Source organism: Merops nubicus, unplaced genomic scaffold (assembly GCF_000691845.1).
Source record: "Merops nubicus isolate BGI_N331 unplaced genomic scaffold, ASM69184v1 scaffold40627, whole genome shotgun sequence".
Lineage (NCBI taxonomy): Eukaryota > Metazoa > Chordata > Aves > Coraciiformes > Meropidae > Merops > Merops nubicus.
Window position 1 is genome coordinate 7,650 of NW_008621639.1, and position 19,802 is coordinate 27,451.

A 19,802-nucleotide genomic window follows, 5' to 3' on the forward strand; every position below is an offset into this window, starting at 1 on the left:
CCACAGTAGATGCGTTGGTGGCACAGGGCACTTTCTGGACAAGGGGAAATACTGGCAAAACTTTGGGGACTTCATTTTGTTCTGCTTAAAGATGACGCAAAACTTTGGGCTTTCAGAAAGGGGGAAAAATTACTGACGCTGTATGTGGCATGGTAGTTTTTTCCTTGTTCTGGAATAACTTAGAATCACAGAATGGTTTGGGGTGGAAAGACTATTAAAGGTCATCTAGTCCAATGCCTCTGCAGTCAGCAGGGACATCTGCAACTAGAGCAAGTTGCTCAGAGCCCCATCCAACCTGACCTGAATGTTTCCAGGTATGGGGCTCCCACCACCTCTCTGGGCAACCTGGGCCAGTGTTTCACCACCTACTTACCAATTATATCGTATACTTTCTTTTTTCAAAAATGCTTACAAAACTATTGCCTTCCTCAAAAGCTTTCACCAAACTTATAGCTAGGTCTGCTCCCAAAGGGGAAGGGTCCCATCATGCTATTTTACAGCCTGTTCTTGGTAAACAGTGGTAATCATTAGAGGGATTTGGCTTTTGCTATCTGAGAAAATAAAGATCTATAGAATTTACCCCAGGTTACACTAAGACCTTTAAACAGAAATGAAAGGGTCTTTTGTGACTTAACTGAAGCTGTATTGAATTGGTTTAAGGCAAGTTTAGACAATGCAAAGTGGTTCCTATGCCAGGATGATCTAAGAAACCAATTTTAGATGAGATTAGAGGGGCTGACTTGGAGCTGGAGTTCTTGAGTTGGCTCACATGAGAGTCAAAGCTGTCAAACAGCTGAAAGTTAATTATTCACTGCAAAAAGCTTTGCCAGGGCCTCACAGGAGTAGGAAAAACATACAAGGTGTTTGTCAGTGTCACCTCAGAGTATTGCACAGAGAAAATGCAAAATATTTCTCTTAGGTTGAATCAATTCATGTTCTCTGTAGTCTTAGGTGGGGTATCGAAGTTGGTGGTAGAGGGGAAGTGTGCAGTGAGAGCAAGTTTCATAACTCAATTTTTTGCTTAAGTTCTGAAGGCACATGATTTTTTTTTTTATTAGGCACTAGTATATTAGACCTTTAAATGGGCTGCACCAGTGAGTAGTGCACAGTTGTAAAGCTGGCATTGTGGTGAGCAGTCTGAGCCCGTCCAGTTTTCTTGGTTATGAAACTCCAGCGGTGAGTAAGAAATGTGGTATTACAACAAAGACTCCTTCAATTCAAATGCTGAAAAATGTTTCCTTAAAATTAAGCATGTTTTCTGGCAGTTAATTAGCTGGGGAACTTAAATATAGTCTTAACTTGAGAGGGTTTTGCTAACACAGAGATATTTACATTTTTTTTCCTTCACTTTCCAGGTTGTGCTTGTTTTATTAAATACACAATATAAAAGCTGCAGTATGATTAACACAGGGGCAAAGTTCTTCCTTTTTTTTTTTTTTCTGACAACTGGAAGAAAAGGTAAAGATCTGAAAATGCAAGAGCAAAGTTTGGCTTGAAACTGGTTGGAGCTTTAAGGAGGAGCAGCATGCACAAAACGGCCCGTTTCCTCAACGTGTAGGAGCCTGTAGCAGAGCATCTGGGAGGCAGGATTTTACCCTGGAAAACACACTGCTAGAGCAACACCCTGCTCCCCTCAGGGGAAGATCTGCTTACCAAAACTCTCTGGGAAGGGATGGTCACTGTGAAAGCAGCAAGGGATGAAGCTTAGGTAGTGCCCTTGTTCTGATGTTCTCATGCAGTGAGTAGCTAAGCTGCAAGGCTGGAGATGCAGGGCACTAATTATGGTTGATTTATGGTGGAACATTCAACTTTCATATCAGGTGAGAAAATCTGCCAGTTGTGTTTACACATACATCTAGCAGCAGTGCTCTTGCAGGTCTCGTGGGGCCTTCTCCTGCTCCCCAGTAGCACAGGCTTCAAGTCAAGACCACGAGCAAAGTCAGTGTCACCACTGCAGTCTCTTGTGGGCAGGACTTGGCTCTAAGTCTGCATACTGTGGCTGTAGTCTCTGGGCTTTTCAGCTTTCAGTCTTAGTCTGTTGTATTTATTCCACCAGGTGTGTTAGTGTAGTCCTTTCAAAGTTTTTCTTTCTATATTACAGATGGGCTTTAACAAATGTGAGCTTTGAGGGCTGGGTAGAAAGCTTTCAGTCATGTAGCCTCTAATTACTGTAAAACCTGGTGAGTTCCTTAATCTCAGAATCTTCTTGACATTTTGAATGCCAGACCACCCAGAAGCTGTGCTATAACTACCTGAAACTGGTTCCAACAGAGAAATGAGAAAGGAATTATCATTACTGGATATTAATAATCAATATCTATGGAAAAAAAAGCTCCTTTTTCATAAAAAAAGTCAATTTCACTGTAATGTCCAGAGAATCCTGCTTGTAGTGTTTCTACAAGTTGTAATTGTACCTGTAATATGCCTGGGAAGCTGGTAGGGCTCCATTCCTTCACTTACATGGGAGAAGAAGGGGGGGGGGGGGAAAAATAATCAGGCAAGTCTGAAAATCCCACCTTCAGTGGGAATGGGCTTGCAGCTTTGTTCATGCTGAGCACACTGTGATAGTTCTTCTGAGCTGCTTCTGTAGGGATAGGGCTTATGATGGCTGCTGCATGCAAGATGCAGAGACTGTGGTGGCATCAATGCTGTGCTGTAGCATAGGTCTGCAATGCAAGTGTTACCTTCAGGTATGCCATGGAACCCCACAACACTTGGTGATGGCACACAAGGGCCTGCTTGTTGGGCACTTAGTCATATGCAGTGGCTCAAAGAGCTAAAGTTCTGGTTGTCCTGTACATGGTGTACGCTCATCCTGAGTCACATAAGCAATGCCTGGGCATACCTTGTTTTGAAGCAGGGAATTTGGTTGGCTCTGAGATCTAATCCTTGCTCTTGGTTCTGTGCACCTCTTGCAGGTTGTATTTCTCTACTCAATTGCCAAACCTGTAACTTCATGTTTACAGGGAGCAGAAGTGTAATGGCAGAACAAGTGAAGTCTTTGCAGGGCAGAATTTAATATAGGAATTTATGTTGGTATAAATAGATGCAACTCCACTCTGCATGTAAGTAAATCTGATACAGGAAGGTAAAACTTTAATCCAAGTCATGCACTCTCCTTCTGTGCCAAACGTGCTCCCTCCCTCACCCCAACAAACCATTTAAGTTCTTGTTGTTCCATTTATGCCAACCCATATCTGCAAAACAACACCCTTCAGATTTTGACCAACATGTTGTCTTATGATTTGGGAAGTACCTTCTACAAAACTCCAGTTCTACACAGACAGATTATATTTGTCTAAAGACTTGAATAACTTTCACTCTACAATTTCAAAGGAGAAGGGTTGGGAAATGTTTAAACAGGTCTTGCATCTCTTTAGCAATGAACCCCTTATTAGCTAAACAGGCAGCAGCTTAATTTCACCTTCTAATGTCCCTTCGAAGCTGTTACAGAAAGCTTTACCTGAACCACAAAAGCTGATACCTAGGTGAGGAACTTGGGTTTCTGTGAGGTTTTTGCCATGCGCAACTAGTTACCTTTCCTCTTGTCTTGTTGGAGTCTGGGTGGGGAAAAAGCTGAGAGTTCAGGGCAGCCTCTCTGCAGATGTCCCTTCAAATAGCTCTTTTCCATTCCACGTGCACTGTCAGGAGCCTCTTGGTGGTTTCCAGGCCACAGAAACATGTTTCAGTGTCTGTCGTAGTGGGACACGTAGCAGCTCAGGAAGCACTGGTTGGGGGTGATCCTAGCTGGTTTTATTCTAGAAGCACAGCAGCAGTCCTAAACACAGATTCTGAGCTTCTATCTTAGCTTCAGGCTAAGGAGGCCTGGTTTTCTTCCAGGTAAAGGTGATGCCCCCATGACAGGCTAGATGGTGTGTGATGGTGCCAGAGCCTTGTTTAGTCCCTGCCCAAAAGGAGCTTCTGAAGTGACTAAACTCCTGTGCTGCTGATGGCCAGAAATTAGGTGCAGTTTCTGGATTCCATTCCCCTCTGGCTGGCACGAGGCATTTGGTTAACTTCATGTGATGTCAGGTTAGCTCACCTGTAATTGCCTTTAGAAGTCAGTTGTTGGTCCTAAGAGTTTGCTTTGTGAAATATTGAGGCTGATGGAGGTCAGTGGGGGTTTGCTGCTTTGTGAAATATGGAGCTGGATGCTGATGGAGGTCAGTGGAGGTCCGCTGCGAGGGGGAGGAAGCTGTGCAGGTGCTGATGGACACGATGACCACTCTCTCACTTCTGGCCCTGTTGCTCCAGTGTCAAAGCCACCAGCTGAGCCACTTGCATGTGTTTATCTCAAGCAGAGCTCAAATTGCAAGAGAAATTTCTGGGGAGAGAGCATCAAAAAGACTTAAGACTGTTAACCTAATGACACCCTGATGAAATGATTAGCCCGAAGCTTAAACAGAAGACTTTTTTCTTTAAGGGTAAAACTTGCTCCTGACGATGGTTCAGTAGCTGAAGTGGTTTTGCAGGCTGATGGTGACACTTCACGAACAGGAATCCCTGTGCTGCGTTGTGCATTGCGCACAGCCACCAGCTATATTTAACCAGTGAGAGATGCAGGGGCGAAGGGGAATAAGGCACAACAAGCTTTCTGCTTTTTTTTGGCAGTCTTTTTATTTTCTTGTCACAGCCTGTTCTTCCACGCTTATGGAAGTAAATCTCAGCTTCTGACCTGACCCACGCTTAATTCTTTACTCGCTCCTAACACCTGACTCCAGCTCATTTTGTGAATGACATAGAAGCCCTAGTTCATCAAGAAGGACAGTAGTTAGTCTGGCTGATTTGGTTTTGTAACTTTTTTTTTTCCTCTTCTGTGTGAGGTATTTCTCATTACAAGGAGCTTTCTGAATAAAAGATGAATTTAGTTGTGCTGAGGAGAGTTGCTAGACATCATGCTTAGCCATGTTGGATCAAAGGCATTACATGAACAAGCTGGAAAACTAATAAGTGCTTTCTCAAATGAGAGCCTTTGTGGTTTAACACTAATTTTTTTTTTTTTTTGGATAAGGTTTCTCTTAGTGGAGGAGAAAAAATTGATCTCCCCATTAAAGTGTGTTTGGCTGGGAGGTTAGCTAGAAATAGCACTTCTGTGACAGTCTCTCTTCCTTCACCATGAAATACCTGTTAAGAATGTTGTGCAGCTGGTGGTTTAATGCAGTGAGACTCCTGGTCACTAGTCTTCAAAACTGCTATCCTTATGTTGAGTTTAGAGAGGCCAGTGAAAATGTACTTGTCTCCCTTTCTCATTCTCTTAAAAGCCTCTGTTACATTGGGACTGTGTCTGTAGAAGTACTCAACAGTACTGTCAAATTTAGAAAAGAGGTGTTAAGAAGTAGCACTGGAGGAGGGAAGGAGTCAGATCCATTACAGGAAGGGTGTCTAAGCCACCGGCTGCATAGCTGGCATCCCTGAGCTCCTGCAGATACCACAATCCCTAAGGACCCCACATGGTATCACATTTATTTTTTAACTTCAGGTAGTTCAGAGGCATGTTAAAATGTAAATCACCAAATTTTTGGAGTCTAAAGTAATGACGGTGTGTGCCCTATATGGGAGTGAGGAGTGCTATGGAGAGCAAAGAACTCTAAATATACTTGACTTATGCAGCTCAGAGGTAATTGGACATACATTTCAGCTGAACAAGCACGCGGAGATGACACTTACTCCATCAGCTCACGCTGAATCTTCAAATGCTAGTTAGAAACTTTCCAGTCTGTTCTTTAGCACTTGAGCTGGAACATCTAAGACGATGACTTTTGTACATGTGGGAACTGAGCATGGATTCTCCTTCTCCTTTGCAGGTGCTGAAAGCATTGTGGCAATTATGATTGGCAACCTGAAAGGCATGGAGATCTTGCACCGGATTGAGAGTGGCATGAAAGTGACCATGGTTATCGAAGTGGGGAAAAAGCATGGCCCTTCCATGAATCAGTACTCCATCTTCTTCATCTCGGTGTCCTTTTTCATTGTCACAGCAGCAACCATGGGCTACTTCATTTTTTATTCTGCTCGGAGACTCAGGATTGCAAGGGCCCAGTCCAAGAATCAGGTGAGTTTATGCCTTTACTGTTTTTATACCCCTGAGCCTCCATGCTGTGGATCTTGAGGGCAAAATACTGGTTGAGCACCCAAATTACTGAATTTCTTCATTCCACAGGAAGGAGAGAGTGTGATCCTTAAAATGCTATAAGCTATATCTTTACATAGCTTAAAATTTTTCAAAGAAACAGCAAAAAAAAAAGTAAACTATGTGGAGAAAGCAACTGTGTTTAGCTGACTTTGTCTCCTACAAATGTTACTCCCTGAATGGCAGTGCTGATGTTTTGGAGGCGGTGAGAGAGCTAAGCTGCTTTTAGCTGACCCTCCCACTTCCCACGTAGCCCTGTGTGTTAGCTCTAATGTGAGACACGACTGCAAACCCGTCTGCAGAATGGTGCTTGACTTTGGCCGCCTTTCAGTAGACCACAGCTTGGAAGCTAAGCTGCTGCTTGTGGAAAGCTGCTTTCTGACTGAAAGCTTTCTGAGAGTTGCAGTGAGGCCTCAATTAGGAGTTGATAAAAATCTGCACTGTTAAATTGTTTTCCTTTTTAAACCCCAAGCAGGGAGTTGCTAACGAGTTAAGTTTCCAAGTAGCTGGCTTCAGTGGGGTAATCTGATCAGCTGATAGGACTAATGCTTACAGCTTTGTCTTCAGTCTGATCAGACCCGCCTTATACCTGCTTCTTCAGGGCTTAAGCAAAAGCCTTAGAAGTGAGACTAAAGTCCCGGCATGACATCTGTCAAAGGTGATGGGCAGCAGCAGGAACAGGCTCCGAGTGGCTCAGATGTACTTACTTCAGCCTTGCCCTTACAGCTGTGTTGTAAAGGAGACTGTTGGTACTTGCAGTGCTTCTTGATGGAGACACCTCAGCTCTGAAAGAGTTGTTAGAGTCCTCTCCCAGGGACAGCAACAGCACAAGCACCTCACTCCAGCTGGGCTGATGTGAATTATCACTGGGTCAGTGGTTAAATAGTTAAAGAGGTGATGGACTTCTGTGTTGCAAAGACCTTCAGACCTGCCTTACGAAGCTTCTCTACTGTCCTGGTGATTTCAGGCCCCTTGAGCAAGATCCTTCCGAAATAAGCTGCTGAAGGTAGAAGCTGGACACAGGTGTTGAAGTTCAGGCCAGTCTCAGGCTTCTGTAACATTTTAGGACTGGCTTCTTTAAAATGTTAAGATGCAGAACCGTTGCTGCTCTCGGCAGTCAGAGAGACTAGCCAGGGTGAATGACAGCAGTACCAAGTACAATTCCTGGACTAGGAAAGCTGGGCTCAACTACTGGCCAGAGTGGAATGCTGGGTTCTTCCTAATAATAACAGAACTTAACTCAGCTGAGTGTTTGTTCTGAAATTCTGTTGTCTAAATGTAATCTTGTGGATGATGGTTCCCTGGCTATATCCTTACTGAGAGTAAAGATCTGAACTGTATTTGTGCGTTGTCTATGCTGTGTCTGCCTCAAAGCACTTGAAGGAGGTCTAGAACACAAGTTGGTTTAGTCCATGTTGGACCATAACAGTTGGACTTGAACTTTGAATCATTCTGGTTGGAAGAGACCTTCATGATTCTGGTGTTATGCCTCACCTGGAAGTGATGTGAGGGTACAATAAGGGAATAAGGATATAGTAAGTGCATAGTTAGAAGAGCAGTGTTGGAATTTGTCAGCTGCCTGTGAGACTGCTGCCTGCATTGCCACTTCTGGTTGTCACATGGAGTTCTCTAGTACCTTTCATGAAGGATGTTGTGGAGCTCTGTAATTTGCCGCTGTCCTTGTGCTGACATCTGTGCACAGAGATATACACAATCTCCTGCTGATGAATTCCCTTTTTCATTCCCTGCCATCTATCCTTGTATGAGAACTCTGTTCAATGCTAAACAAACCTGGGCAGGAAAATCTGGGCACCCTAGAAGCTGGTCTGCAAATGCACTGTTTATCAATGAAAATTTTTCTTCCTTTGAAGATATTTAACAGAGCAGTTGTAGAAGTTCAGCTCTATTCTGAGCTATCAGGCTTTCAACAAGCTAGAAACGTTATCAATGACTCCAGGGGTAGCTGGTACTGGGAAAATCCAGTTTGCTTGGCTAGCACCTTCACACACTATTTCTATCTTGGGCTCTGTGTGCACAAGGAATTTACTGTAGATTGAAAAATAACATTGATAAATGACATGCCAGTTCCACATGATTTCAGCTAAACTGAAATTAGGGAGCCTTAAAAGGTGCTTTATAAAAAATACAAGAATAGAAGAAAGCTACTCTGCTAGTAGGGGAAAAAATGTTCTATTTTGTAAAAGCGACACTCAAGACAATCCAGAATTGTTTTCAATTGTTTTTATGCCGTGGCATTTAAAAACTGACTTCACAATGATAAATGAGCAACAAAGAACACACAAGTTCTTGTTAGCAAAGGTGAGCTACTAAAAGGTGATGCTACGGTGTTCCCTCTTAGCCAGCTGATTGGATTTTCAGTGCATGTCCAAAGTTTGAGAGTTTCCTACTGTGACTCCCTGAGATATTGAATATTAGTCAAACTCCTTAACAGCTTACATGCCACAGGGGGAGCTTTCCTGTCATCTTTCAGCTCTTTGGAAGCTCAGGTTGCCTGGACTTCAGCCTGTTACTTGGGTGAGGTAGAGGAGTGTGTTTTGTCTCCTTTATTGCACAGATGTCAAAGGGCTGTACCTTCTTTTGGGAGGTGTCTTTAGGAAACAGTCGTGTGTGTCAAGAAGTACTACAAATTTTCCTTCTTTCAGAAGCAAGCTGCTGTTCTGAATGCATATACCTTTACTCAGTGTTACGACTCTTCAAAGTATCTGTTTGGTGTTTTTTTTTTTTTGACCTTCCCTGTTTGATTATATTGCTGTTTTGCGAGGAGTCTTTAAAGTGTCAGTCTACCACTTGAACCAAGCGCACTTTTGAATTGCTCTACAGAATACTATGATGAGTCAAATGTCATATGGGATAATGATGCTCTGCAGCTTTATATTCAGGTTCCTGAATATATGACTTGTTTTTGTGGACTGAGCCCTGGCCTCAGGAGAGCTCTTGCCCTGGACTGAAAAGGGTGCTTAAGTCCCACTTGTTTACTACTGGGTAGAACAGAAAGAGGGGAGACTATTTTCTAGAAGCTTTGTCTCTTCTGCAAAGGCTTCTTGAAAACAAGAGCCTGTCTAGATAGGTGTTCCTTCATGCATGGGACTAGTAGTAACCCCTGCTTGAATTGGATGGCTTCCAGGTATTGCCATGTTTGCAATATGGGGGTTTTTTTATTTTCTTTTGGCTTGAGAAAAATCTTTAGATTTCAGTGTTCTCTGAAGGAATCTCTCGCTTTACAGACCATCAGGCTGTTGAGTGCTTTTAAACTCTGTTGCTTGCCAATAGTTCCAGTACTTCTTGGTATGACTGCTTCTTCTGGTGAAGGCACACTTTCTGGATGACTTGATCACATATAACCCAGTTTTTAAACATGTTCTCCTCTGCAGATGTTTCTAGAAGGCCGCATCTGGCTCCCACTCCGCTTGAGCAGGAATTGCATACAAGTCAGTAATGTAGAACTGTGCAATGGGTTTCTTTAAAAAGTTGAGCAACTATTGAGAAGAGTCAGTCACATTGTCTTGCAGTCCAAGTGAAAAAATAAATTTAGTAGCATATGTGTCCCCATCAAGTTAGAGTAGCTTTTTCCTCATGAGAGAGCTAGCTAAACTGTTTACAACCTACTGCTTATTATCTGAATGCATATTTTCTTCTAAGCTTGAAATTCAAGTCCCCACCTCTGCGGTCTCTTACTGCATCATGAGGTCTGTGAGCAAGAAGGTGGAAAAACAAGACAAGCATGGTAGGTGGCTTGCTGCCTTTCTAGTTGGAGTACTGGCAAATTCAGTTCCTCACTATATTAACCTTTCTTAATGATGCAAAATGGCCAGTGATGTTATCTGTGGCCTGGTTTCTAATTTAAGCTCAAGTCTTCACTTCCACGATTTCATAAAGATTAGATATTGCAGCTGAGAAATGACCTAATTAATGGCTTTGGAGGAGGTGTGTTGCTCAACTTTCCACAGTTCAAAACTCTTTTCATGGCAGTAGCTACCTGTGGGGAAGAACTTCCTTAGCTTACAGGACAAAAGCAGGAGTTCCTGACATCCTTTGAGCTTGCTGGTTTGCATTGCCATGGCCATGCTCACAGGGTGCCAGGGAGGTACCCTTATGCAGAAAGGGTTGCAGATAAAAATCAACAGTGTTGGACTAGGGAGGATTGAGAACTAAGCAAGAGCAAACCTAATTTTCCCAGGTAGGTGGTTCCTATTTCAACATACCTCTGGTTAGGAGCTGGGACCTGACCTGTCTGTAATATCTCACTAGCTTTTTTCCTGCTTCAACTTTACCTATTTTCTCGAGAGTTGCTGGGTTGCAGCTTTTAGACTTTTAACATCATTAACATTTAATGTTTGCTTGAAAAACTTGGCTTCACAAAATGCTTTGACATTCCAAGCTTGAGTATCCCAGATCCCTGGTAGGCTATTCAATAAAAAGCTTCCTCTTGCAACCTTTCTTCGTTCCCCCGGAGGGGTGTTCTGCTGTACTTATCAAATTGACATTAAAGGTGACTTTGCCATTGGTGCATTTCATGAAGAGCAATTAAACTTGTGCCCAGGCAAAAGTTAAAATATTTTTTTCAGTAAATTATTAATGATATAGCCAGTTAGGTCCTGCCTAATATGCTTGGCCCGGTGTTAGATGCATAGATTAGATACTGTACGAGGGAGTACATTCCTAGACAGTTAAGTTTTCAATTAAGAAAAAATAGCAGTGACAAACAGTTCTGGCTGCATCTGAGAAGTATAAATATTGCTGCATTAAGATGTTACCACTTCTGCTGCTGAAACTTCTGGGATGTTTACTGAGATGACCATGTGGCTGCTTCTCTGTGGCTTCAGTCTGAAATATTGGTAAGGGGAACATCATTGTAAGTTCATCTTAAGTGATGTACAGACACATATTGATGTCTTCAGCAGAAGAACTTTTAGAAGCTTCAAAGTAAACTTGACTGGTTGTTGTTCCTAAAAAAATACACCTGAAAACTTGTTTGCCTTCTTTATCTTTGGATTGTATGTACCTCTTCCATGATAGTTGTTAATAGTTATCAACTGTTAAACCCCTAAAAGCCTGCACATTGCTGCTGTGTCTTAGGACCCCCAAATAACACTGATACACAAATAGGTCATTTTGCACCAAAATTCTTTGAGAGGGTCCCAGCAGACCATATAAATCAACTTGTTTGCTATTAACTGCTTCAGCACAGGGACTCTTATGCAGACCTGAATTATCACTTCTTGCTGTGTTTTGGGTGTTAGCAGCAGCCCTCAACCCACTTGTTCCTTCTGTACTTGAGCCACCAGCACTGCACCTTCATCCCTGGGGAAGGTTCTTGTAATTTGTCTAAAATGGCTAAGGGGAAGTAATGCTGAAGAGCCAACTAACAGTGTGGGGATCCTGCACTGAGCAGCCAAATGGGGAAGAGGATTTTTGGTTAGCTGCAAAACTTGAGCCTAGCCTGCCCCTAAGATAAGTGCAGTGGGGTGGCACAGCCGGAGCTGCTGTGTCCTGAGGCACTGAGTGCCCGGGGGAGGGAGAGCACAGTCACATTCTTTGTGTTGGTGAAACAGCACCAACTTGTAACCTTTAAACCGAGACGTTGGCTCCTGTCCTAATGAAATGCTGCAGTGACAGCTGGACAGCAACAGTTGCCAGGCAAGCTGGGCTTCTGCTGTCTGCTCATCTCTGCCCTGCTGTCCTGACAGCAGCAAGTGAATTACTGCATGAAGGGGAACGCTCCCTCCTCTGCTTCCAAGCAGAGCTGCCTTGTAATCTACCTGACACGAGTCATTTCACTTGTTTCACACCTTGTGTTGCAGGGAGAAATAGCTCTGAGCCCCCCTTCTTTTTTTTTTTTTTTTTTTTCCCCTCCTTTGCTCATGTTACTTTGAACCAATACTGAGATAAAGCTGCATTATTCTACTTGCCAGGAGTGGCTGGTGCTAGGAGGCTCCTGAGCTCTTTGTGTGCTGTGTGGAACAGTGGTGGCAGAGGACTAGCTCAGGGTGTGCTGGGGTAGCTGAGCTGATTGGTAACGAATCTCACCTTTCATTGAGATGTGGTTTAGTGCCAGGAAGTTGCCATAAAGCGAGTAGCTAAAATTATTGATTGTCAAACTCGATGTTCAATCCTCTGTACCAAGTCAATTTGAAGGCTTCTGTTTGTTTTGGGTAGGTCTAATCTGATCAAGGGATTATTTTACATCTTCTCAAAGAAGAAGCCCTTGAAATTTCTGTGCTTTGTGAAAAAGTAAAACCAAAGCATATGCAAATGGGCTTGTTGGTGTATCCTCCAGAGTTGAACCATATTAGTATGTCCTGAAAGTCTGGTTGTCCTTTAATAGCATGATCATGCTTACTTGGCTTGTTTTGATAACATCTGGGTTATAAAACTGGTGCCTGCTTGCAGTAGGCACCTTGGTAAGTATTAGTAACCACCACTTAAGAGAAGAATGACTGTGTTTAACCAGGACTGCTTTCTGTTGCAGAGACAACTGAAGGCCAAGGCTAAGAAGGCCATTGAACAGTTACAGCTGCGCACCCTGAAGCAAGGGGACAAGGTATGGCTGATCCTGTAACCTCCCAAGCACTGCCACTTGCCCTTTGCACAGACACCAGAGTGGTCCTTAGTACTGGAGCAGGATGCAGAAGCCTCTCTGAGCCCACAGCTGTCTCTTGAGTAGATATCCCTCTTTCAGACAAGCTCCTTTACCAGGGTGCAAGACTTTCCAATTTGCACATTCTTATAAACCAGATTATTTTTTTAGATCCTACCTTGTAGTCTTGCTGAGGTGAGAGGTCCTAATTTGCTGGCATGGATGCTTAAAGGTAAACTAGTACATCTAATCAGCTTCCCTGGCTATTCTTTTTGAAACTAAAACTTGGAGGCAGCAGTTTCTAAACTTGTAGAGCAGTGCCTCGAGTAATCCAGTGATGGTTTGCAGCTGGATTTCTAAACCATGGGATTAAACTTTGTGCTTCTGTTAAAGTGTCATCTTGACTATGAGTAATCCACACAACGTGTTTTTAGAAGATTATATATGAGAGCTGTTTTAGATTGCTTGAGCTAGACCCCTTTGTCTGCAGTAAATTTGACTGCAGTTCATAGGAAGCTTTCAAAGCCTCTTAATGCTGTGATTTCATTTCACTGCCTTAGGAAACTGGTCCTGATGGAGATACCTGTGTTGTGTGCATTGAGCTGTACAAGCCCAACGAAGTAGTGCGTATTCTGACCTGCAAGTAAGTCTTCTTCCAAACTGCCCCTTAATCCAAAATCTGCAAGCATGCCCCTTACTGGTTGCTCCTTCAGCTATGTTAACAAAGCTGATCAAACTTTAATCGAGTTGTTGCACAGCAAGGATTCCTCAATCTGTCAAGCAGTGTTTTGAACAACAGGAACTCTGTAAATACACACTTGTAGTGTGCCCTGATGGCCTGTGTTCATAACTTCCCCTGGGAGTAGATTTACAAGCATAATTCAGCAGATCACAGTGCCTCTCCCAGGGATGCCAGAGCTTTTTAAAGGTGTGGTGTTTTTTTTTCCTTTGCTGTTGTGTAAGAATGTAACCTCTAAATTGTAGACAACTGGCAAAACTATGCCTGTTTCTTGTCGCTTAGTTTAGTGGTTGCTAAGAGGTTTGTGCTCCCACTAAACTTGTTAACCATGCTGACTTTTGTAATTTAGAAGAAAGCATTTCTAATTTTGTATGCATCACCTGAAATAGAGACCACAGTAGAGCTAGAGCAGTTTATTTTTCTAGAATTCTTAACTGCTGTATCTCATTGCAGTACTTCTGTGGGAGTCTGGTAAGCACTAAGACTTTAATTTGATTTCTTCTAAGATGAGCAATGAAGCCTTTCCAGGGCTCAGGGAAACTTTCCTGTGGGACTTCCCCCTGTGCCTACTGAACGGGACTTCTCTGGCAAAGTTTCTAAAATCTGTGGGCTGTGATGTGAACTACACAAATTTTGTATGGAAAGAGGTCTTGTAACCCCTTGGGAGGGTTACAGAAAAGCACTTGGAAAAATTTTGACATAGGAAAAATCAAGTTCTGAAGAATGGAAAAATCTGTAACTGCTGTTGTATGTTGAGCAATGTTACTTGTCAAACACAATCAGACCTGAGCTGGGGTTACAGTTGTAATGAGGTCACAGTTCTGTAAAAGCCTTCTCTGCTCCCACGCAGCAGGACCTCTAAGCTGTTCTGATACCACAAAGTTGGCCTGTTAAGGTGTTACCAACAGACTTGCTTGATCTAATGCTTAATAGTTTAGGAAAAAAACCCAAACTGAACAAGCTTTCAGGCATGTGTGTTAATAATTATTCAGTTGTCTAGTCAGGTTTAAGCTTGTGAGTAGTCCTGTTTAGTCATGAAGTCCCGTGAGTACAGAAGCATTTAGACAGGCTCTAGATACTTTTGGCTGATAGGAGACCTGACTTCTCATTATTTCCCTAAAAACCCTGCTAATCTTGATATGAACTTGCAAACAAAGTGTGACTTTTTGGGTTAAGAGGGGAGTAACTTCTTTTGAATATATTTTTTATGTATAAATTTGCTGTCTTGTGCCTTTCTCTGATGTTTCATTCCTCTTTGACCCAGTGTAGCTCTAAGAGGCACTAGCTTAAGATGACTGTTTTTATTTGCTAATCTTCAACAACGGTGATCTCTCCCAGTATCAAACACATTAAATCCTCTCATATGAGAGATACAAACCTGATATTTACTTGAGGAACATACTTGATATTGGTGGTTGACCTCAACACTGAGACCCTACTTGTTTAAAGTGTTTAACTATATCCATGAAGGAAACAATGCTCCTGTGAGTCACGTTGGTGGTATCTATCTGGGGTGTGTGTATTTGCAGAAGTCATTCTTGTCCAGATAGTCAAACTGAAGGCATTCATAGTAGCAGAGGTACACAAGACCAGTATTAAGTCAAAGTACTTAAAATAGTTGTGTCAAGGAAGTTTCAGGCTGTACTGTAGGCATTATGTTGGTGCAGCTGGAAGGAGATGCTGCATAGGAGGGATGAAATGGAGAATCCTGGTGGCATACTGGGGTGTAGGATACTGAGCACAGGATGTGGTGATCTCTGCACTTCTCTCATAATAGAGTGCTGATTAATATTAAGCAGTGACTGTCTGCCTTGCTATTTCTATTCAGGCTGAAGGAACAGGCAGATGACAGGATTTGAAGTCATCCTCATAAATCTGTGGCCTAATTCAGACCCACTGTGGTATTGTCTTCATAGAAGCAACATTTGCATCTATAGTGGCTGAATGGTACTTACTTTGAGTACACAGCCTACCAAATATCCACTTGGAACACACAGTGACTTTACAGACAAAGTACATGTGTGGGAGTGTGGTTTATCTTGGGGATATAACTCCGTAAGATGATTTTCCTGTATGGCTTTAGCAGAGGAGTGCTATTTAGTCATCTGCATCTGCATGACAGGAGCTCAGCTTAAAGTGAAGGCTGAAATGTCAATATTTCTATTAAATTATCACCTGGGAATGTATGGTACATAGATTTATTTTAAAAGAAAAGCTTGACTGATGTAGCAAAGATGATAATTCTAAATTCTAGCAAGTTGTATAGAGCTACTAATAAGCATAAACAAGCTACAGGTTGAGAGATCAACTATCCATAACTTTCAACTGAAACTTGTGGCAAAATAAAGTAACCCACTCTAGAATAAGTTTAGTGTTACTTAACGGGCCTTTATAGCTGCCACAAACATTTTTCTGGTGTGAAGCCTAACCTGTTGGATACCTTCTTTCAACAGCCACCTCTTCCACAAGAGCTGTATTGACCCCTGGCTTCTGGAACACAGGACGTGCCCCATGTGCAAATGTGACATACTCAAGGTTTTGGGTGTTGAGGTAAGCCAGCAGTCCTTCTTAGTGACAGATGCCATTATTGTATTTGGCTGGTGTAGTAACCCCATATTGAGCTATTTTATGCTGCCTCTCAGGCATGGGTGATAAGCACAGGCATTGCCATGTCAGTGGCAAGATGCTACAGGACTAATTGCTGTGTGCCCTTTAGCAAAGCCTGCAGCTGACCTGGTCTCCGTTGGTATCATCCAAAGCCTTGGGCAGAATGTCAGCCAAAATTGATTGTAATGCATGGCTGAAGAATTGCTCTTAACTCTTGCATTTGCTGCTAAGGGTGTTTATCAGAGCTTCAGGCAGACTTTGACAGCTCATACCCCCCTGAAACCAGCCTCCATTCAGTTAATAAGTACCCAGAGTCCTTGAAAAGCAAATGTGTTACCATGTGTGGCTTTCCTGGAGCCACATGGCTTCCTAGGATACATAAAGAATTTTGGATATATTCTGCAACTGCTTGTTGTGGCAGGTGCCAGTGGAAGACCCTATTGCCAATGCCTGACACTGCCTGGGCCAGCTAAAACACACCCCAGAGTGTGCATGGGAGAGGGAGATCTGCACTGAGTGGGAGGAAGAATCTGTCTTCCTGGTACTGAGCAGTAAAGGGGAAGAGCTGTCTGAAGAGTGTAGAAGCTGTATTTGAACTCCCACTCAGGCAGTGACTGGTCTTCACCTGTGATGCTGGAAGATTACAGCAGAGCTTTTTTAATTTTTTTTTTTTTTTTTCTGGGTAAAAGTTCACTAGACTCAAGTCCTTGCAGACATTAGTCTCCTGGAAAGCTGAAGCCTCCTACAAAGCTGTAACTTAACCATTTTCTCTTTTTATTCACAAAGGTGGATGTAGAAGAAGTGGCTGAGTCTGTGCAAGCCACAGTATCCAGTAGGACATCAAATATCTCTGTAGTTAACGAAGAGGATAATCGCAGTGAAACAGCATCATCTGGATATGCTTCTGTACAAGGAGCAGATGAATCTGTTGTGGAGGAACAAGCCCCATCAGAAAGTGCGTCTGTGTCATCTGTCTTGCTAGATTGCCTTACACTTAGTTGCTTATGCAGTGGATGGGGGGGATCTGCCTTAGCATCTCACAGTGCTTGAGTACCTTGGTTTTCAGGGGAATCTTAATCCTCCCTTTTGTTTTAGCACTTGGCTCTGATACTGTTCGTTTTAAAACTAAATGCAACCTAAATGTGAATTGGAAGCTAAGTCTATGAAGAGAGTAGTTGAAAATTGGAGGCTTGCTACTTAAAGGCCAAAGTTCGTGGTTGTTTTTTTTTTTTTTTTTTTGGAAGATGTCTCTCATGGTGTTGTCTGTTTGGAGATTTCATTGGGTTGAATGAGTGTTGCTTTGTCACCAGATCTGTCTGCTATAAGTAGTTAATTACTTACAGACAACTTATGGGGAATCAGTCCTACTCTAGCTTAGATGATGCAAAATAGAGATGACAGATATTTCAACTGAATTTCAGCTTCTGCCAAGGTTGAGTCATCCCTGAATGCTTTCAGAGAATTTAAACTGGAAAAGACTATCAGCTTTTCCAAATGCCTTCAACTTTTTGAACAAGAGCAAACTAATTAAATGTCTTTTTAGTGCTCAACTTTGCCAACACATGGGCAGTGTTGCTGTAGATTTTTAAAACTGAAAGATTCTGGGTAAACAAATGAAAGTAACTATCCCCTGGACTGTGGAATGGCTTTGGGAAGAGGCATAAGAGGGGAAGCTTTCGGAGGTGAAAGGGATGTTCTGGCTGTGTCTGCTTAGATTTCCTATGGGAAGCCTAGCTGATAGGAAACCTGATAGGAAAGATTTGCTGCCAGCCTCCTTTAGGGACAGGTTGCTCCAGCAAGTGACGTGTATGGAAGTGTCCCATTTAGGCACCCCAGCAGAGCAGGGGGCACATCCTACAAGCTAACCATCAGAAGCTAAAATTGCATCCCTGTAAGCAACTGAAAAGATGCTGGGTAAGTTTGTGGTTCAGGCCCTTGTATATTCTTACTTTGGGTGGCAAGGGCACACACTAAGATCAGCCTAATGAATTTTGTAGGGAGGAGGTCTTCCTCCCTGAATCAGCCTGTGACCCACAGCTTATCCTGAACCTAGCCTGTAGAAGTTGCTCCTGATGCCTGTCTTCAGCAGTCTTCAAGTTATACAAAAATGGCCAACCTCCTTATAGTAGGATTTTGTAGCTTCATGCAGACTTCTGCCACTTGAGCACACAACCTAGCTCAGCATGAGTGAGAAGTGAACTCCAGAGCTGAGCAGATACCTATAGGAATTACAGGTACTATCAAGAATGGGCTCACAAGCCAACGAGGGGGAGCAGAAGAGTGCTAATTGGAGCATGCCCTTGGATTTCCCACTGTGCAGGGAAAAGGTGCTGGGGAAAGACCACTGCAGGGGGCTTGTGGAAATAAATCAACTGTGGTTTGCCTGGAGGTAGCAAAACTTGCCTGTGACACTTCTTAACTTGTCTTTTCTTGGTTTTGTTTTGGACAGATGACAACATGCATCTTGTAAACAACGAATCCCAGCCCTCTGCTGTGAATGTCCTTCCACATGTTGACAACCCCAGTTTTGAGGCAGATGAAACACAAGCCCATGAAGTCAGGTCCTAAGAACACGCAGAGCAACGTCGTGCAAGCCTTCCACAAGGAGCTGTATACTGCCATCATGTGTATACCAAACATTGCAAGACTGTAGCAGGAGAATGTTGCCTTGGCACTGCTGAGATCAAATACACTTGTTCAAATCATAATGATATGGTTTGCAATTTTTAAAACTGCATCTCCCGTGTGGAATTTAGTTTTAGCATTCTTCAGATAAAGCTGTCTTAAGTAGAAAGCCATCGGATTTTAACACTAAAACAAAAGTTCCATCTTCAGCAAAGCTTCTCTTCAGTGTTTGAGTCATTTAAATAAGGAGAGGATTCTTTAATGTTGTAGCTGTCTCTACTGGGAATTGTTTTGACTTGTTTTTTTTTGTTTATTGTTTTAATTCAAGTGGATTTTCATTGTAAACAAATAGTTTTTGATCTGGTCTAATACTTACTTACCAGACACAGTTTAAGGAACACTGTACTTAATATTTCACTGCACTAATTTGATAGGAGAAAGTATAAACTAATGCCTGTCAAACTGGATTTTGCCCAGAGTGTTTTTGGTTGTCTAGTAAACAGATCGATTCTCTACCTCTCAACTCCAACCTGCCAACCACACATTCCTAAAGGGAAAAAAAAGAGCTGCAAGCTGACAGGCCAAATCTGACTTGCACAATACTGTAAAGGGAACAACTGTAGGAACTTCTCAAACCTGTTAATATTAGTCTGAAAGATCCTCCATGATTTTTGGAGTTATAACCATCTCTAGCACCAGCAGTATGCCAGAGTCCTGGCTTTGTGAGAGTCTGGGATGACTTCAGGAAGAATGAGCTGAAGATCAAAAGAGATTCTTCCTAAAAGATCTGCTGTGGTGATGAGAAAACAATTCAGCCTCTGAAAAATGCTGGACTGCTGCTGTGCATTGTCTTGCCTGTGTGCTAAAGCTGGAGGGAGAGCTGACATCCTGTGAATGTAATGGATGATTGGAGAAGCTGTCTGCCATCTGTGGGGACTTGAACTGGGGTCAAGGAGGAGCACTGGATGTCTCAATATTATGTGTAGGGCTTTGCCCAGTGAAGGTAACTAAGGACATCTTACAGATGCACTTTATTTTTTTTATCCCTCTATCTATGGCTTGTTCCTAGTGTTAGCAGAGCTTTGTTGTAAAGCCCGCAATAA

The 19,802-nt window shown here is 42.7% G+C and overlaps 1 protein-coding gene across 1 annotated transcript; it reads left to right on the forward strand.

Annotated features, from left to right (window-relative positions):
• The first annotated feature begins 5,752 nt into the window (after positions 1–5,752).
• RNF128 (ring finger protein 128, E3 ubiquitin protein ligase) lies at positions 5,753–18,642 on the forward strand. Its single transcript, XM_008944545.1, has 6 exons — positions 5,753–6,052; positions 12,621–12,692; positions 13,289–13,371; positions 15,921–16,017; positions 16,861–17,029; positions 18,524–18,642. The coding sequence occupies exons 1-6, from the start codon at positions 5,753–5,755 to the stop codon at positions 18,640–18,642; spliced, it is 840 nt and encodes a 279-aa protein (XP_008942793.1).
• Positions 18,643–19,802: the final 1,160 nt, after the last annotated feature.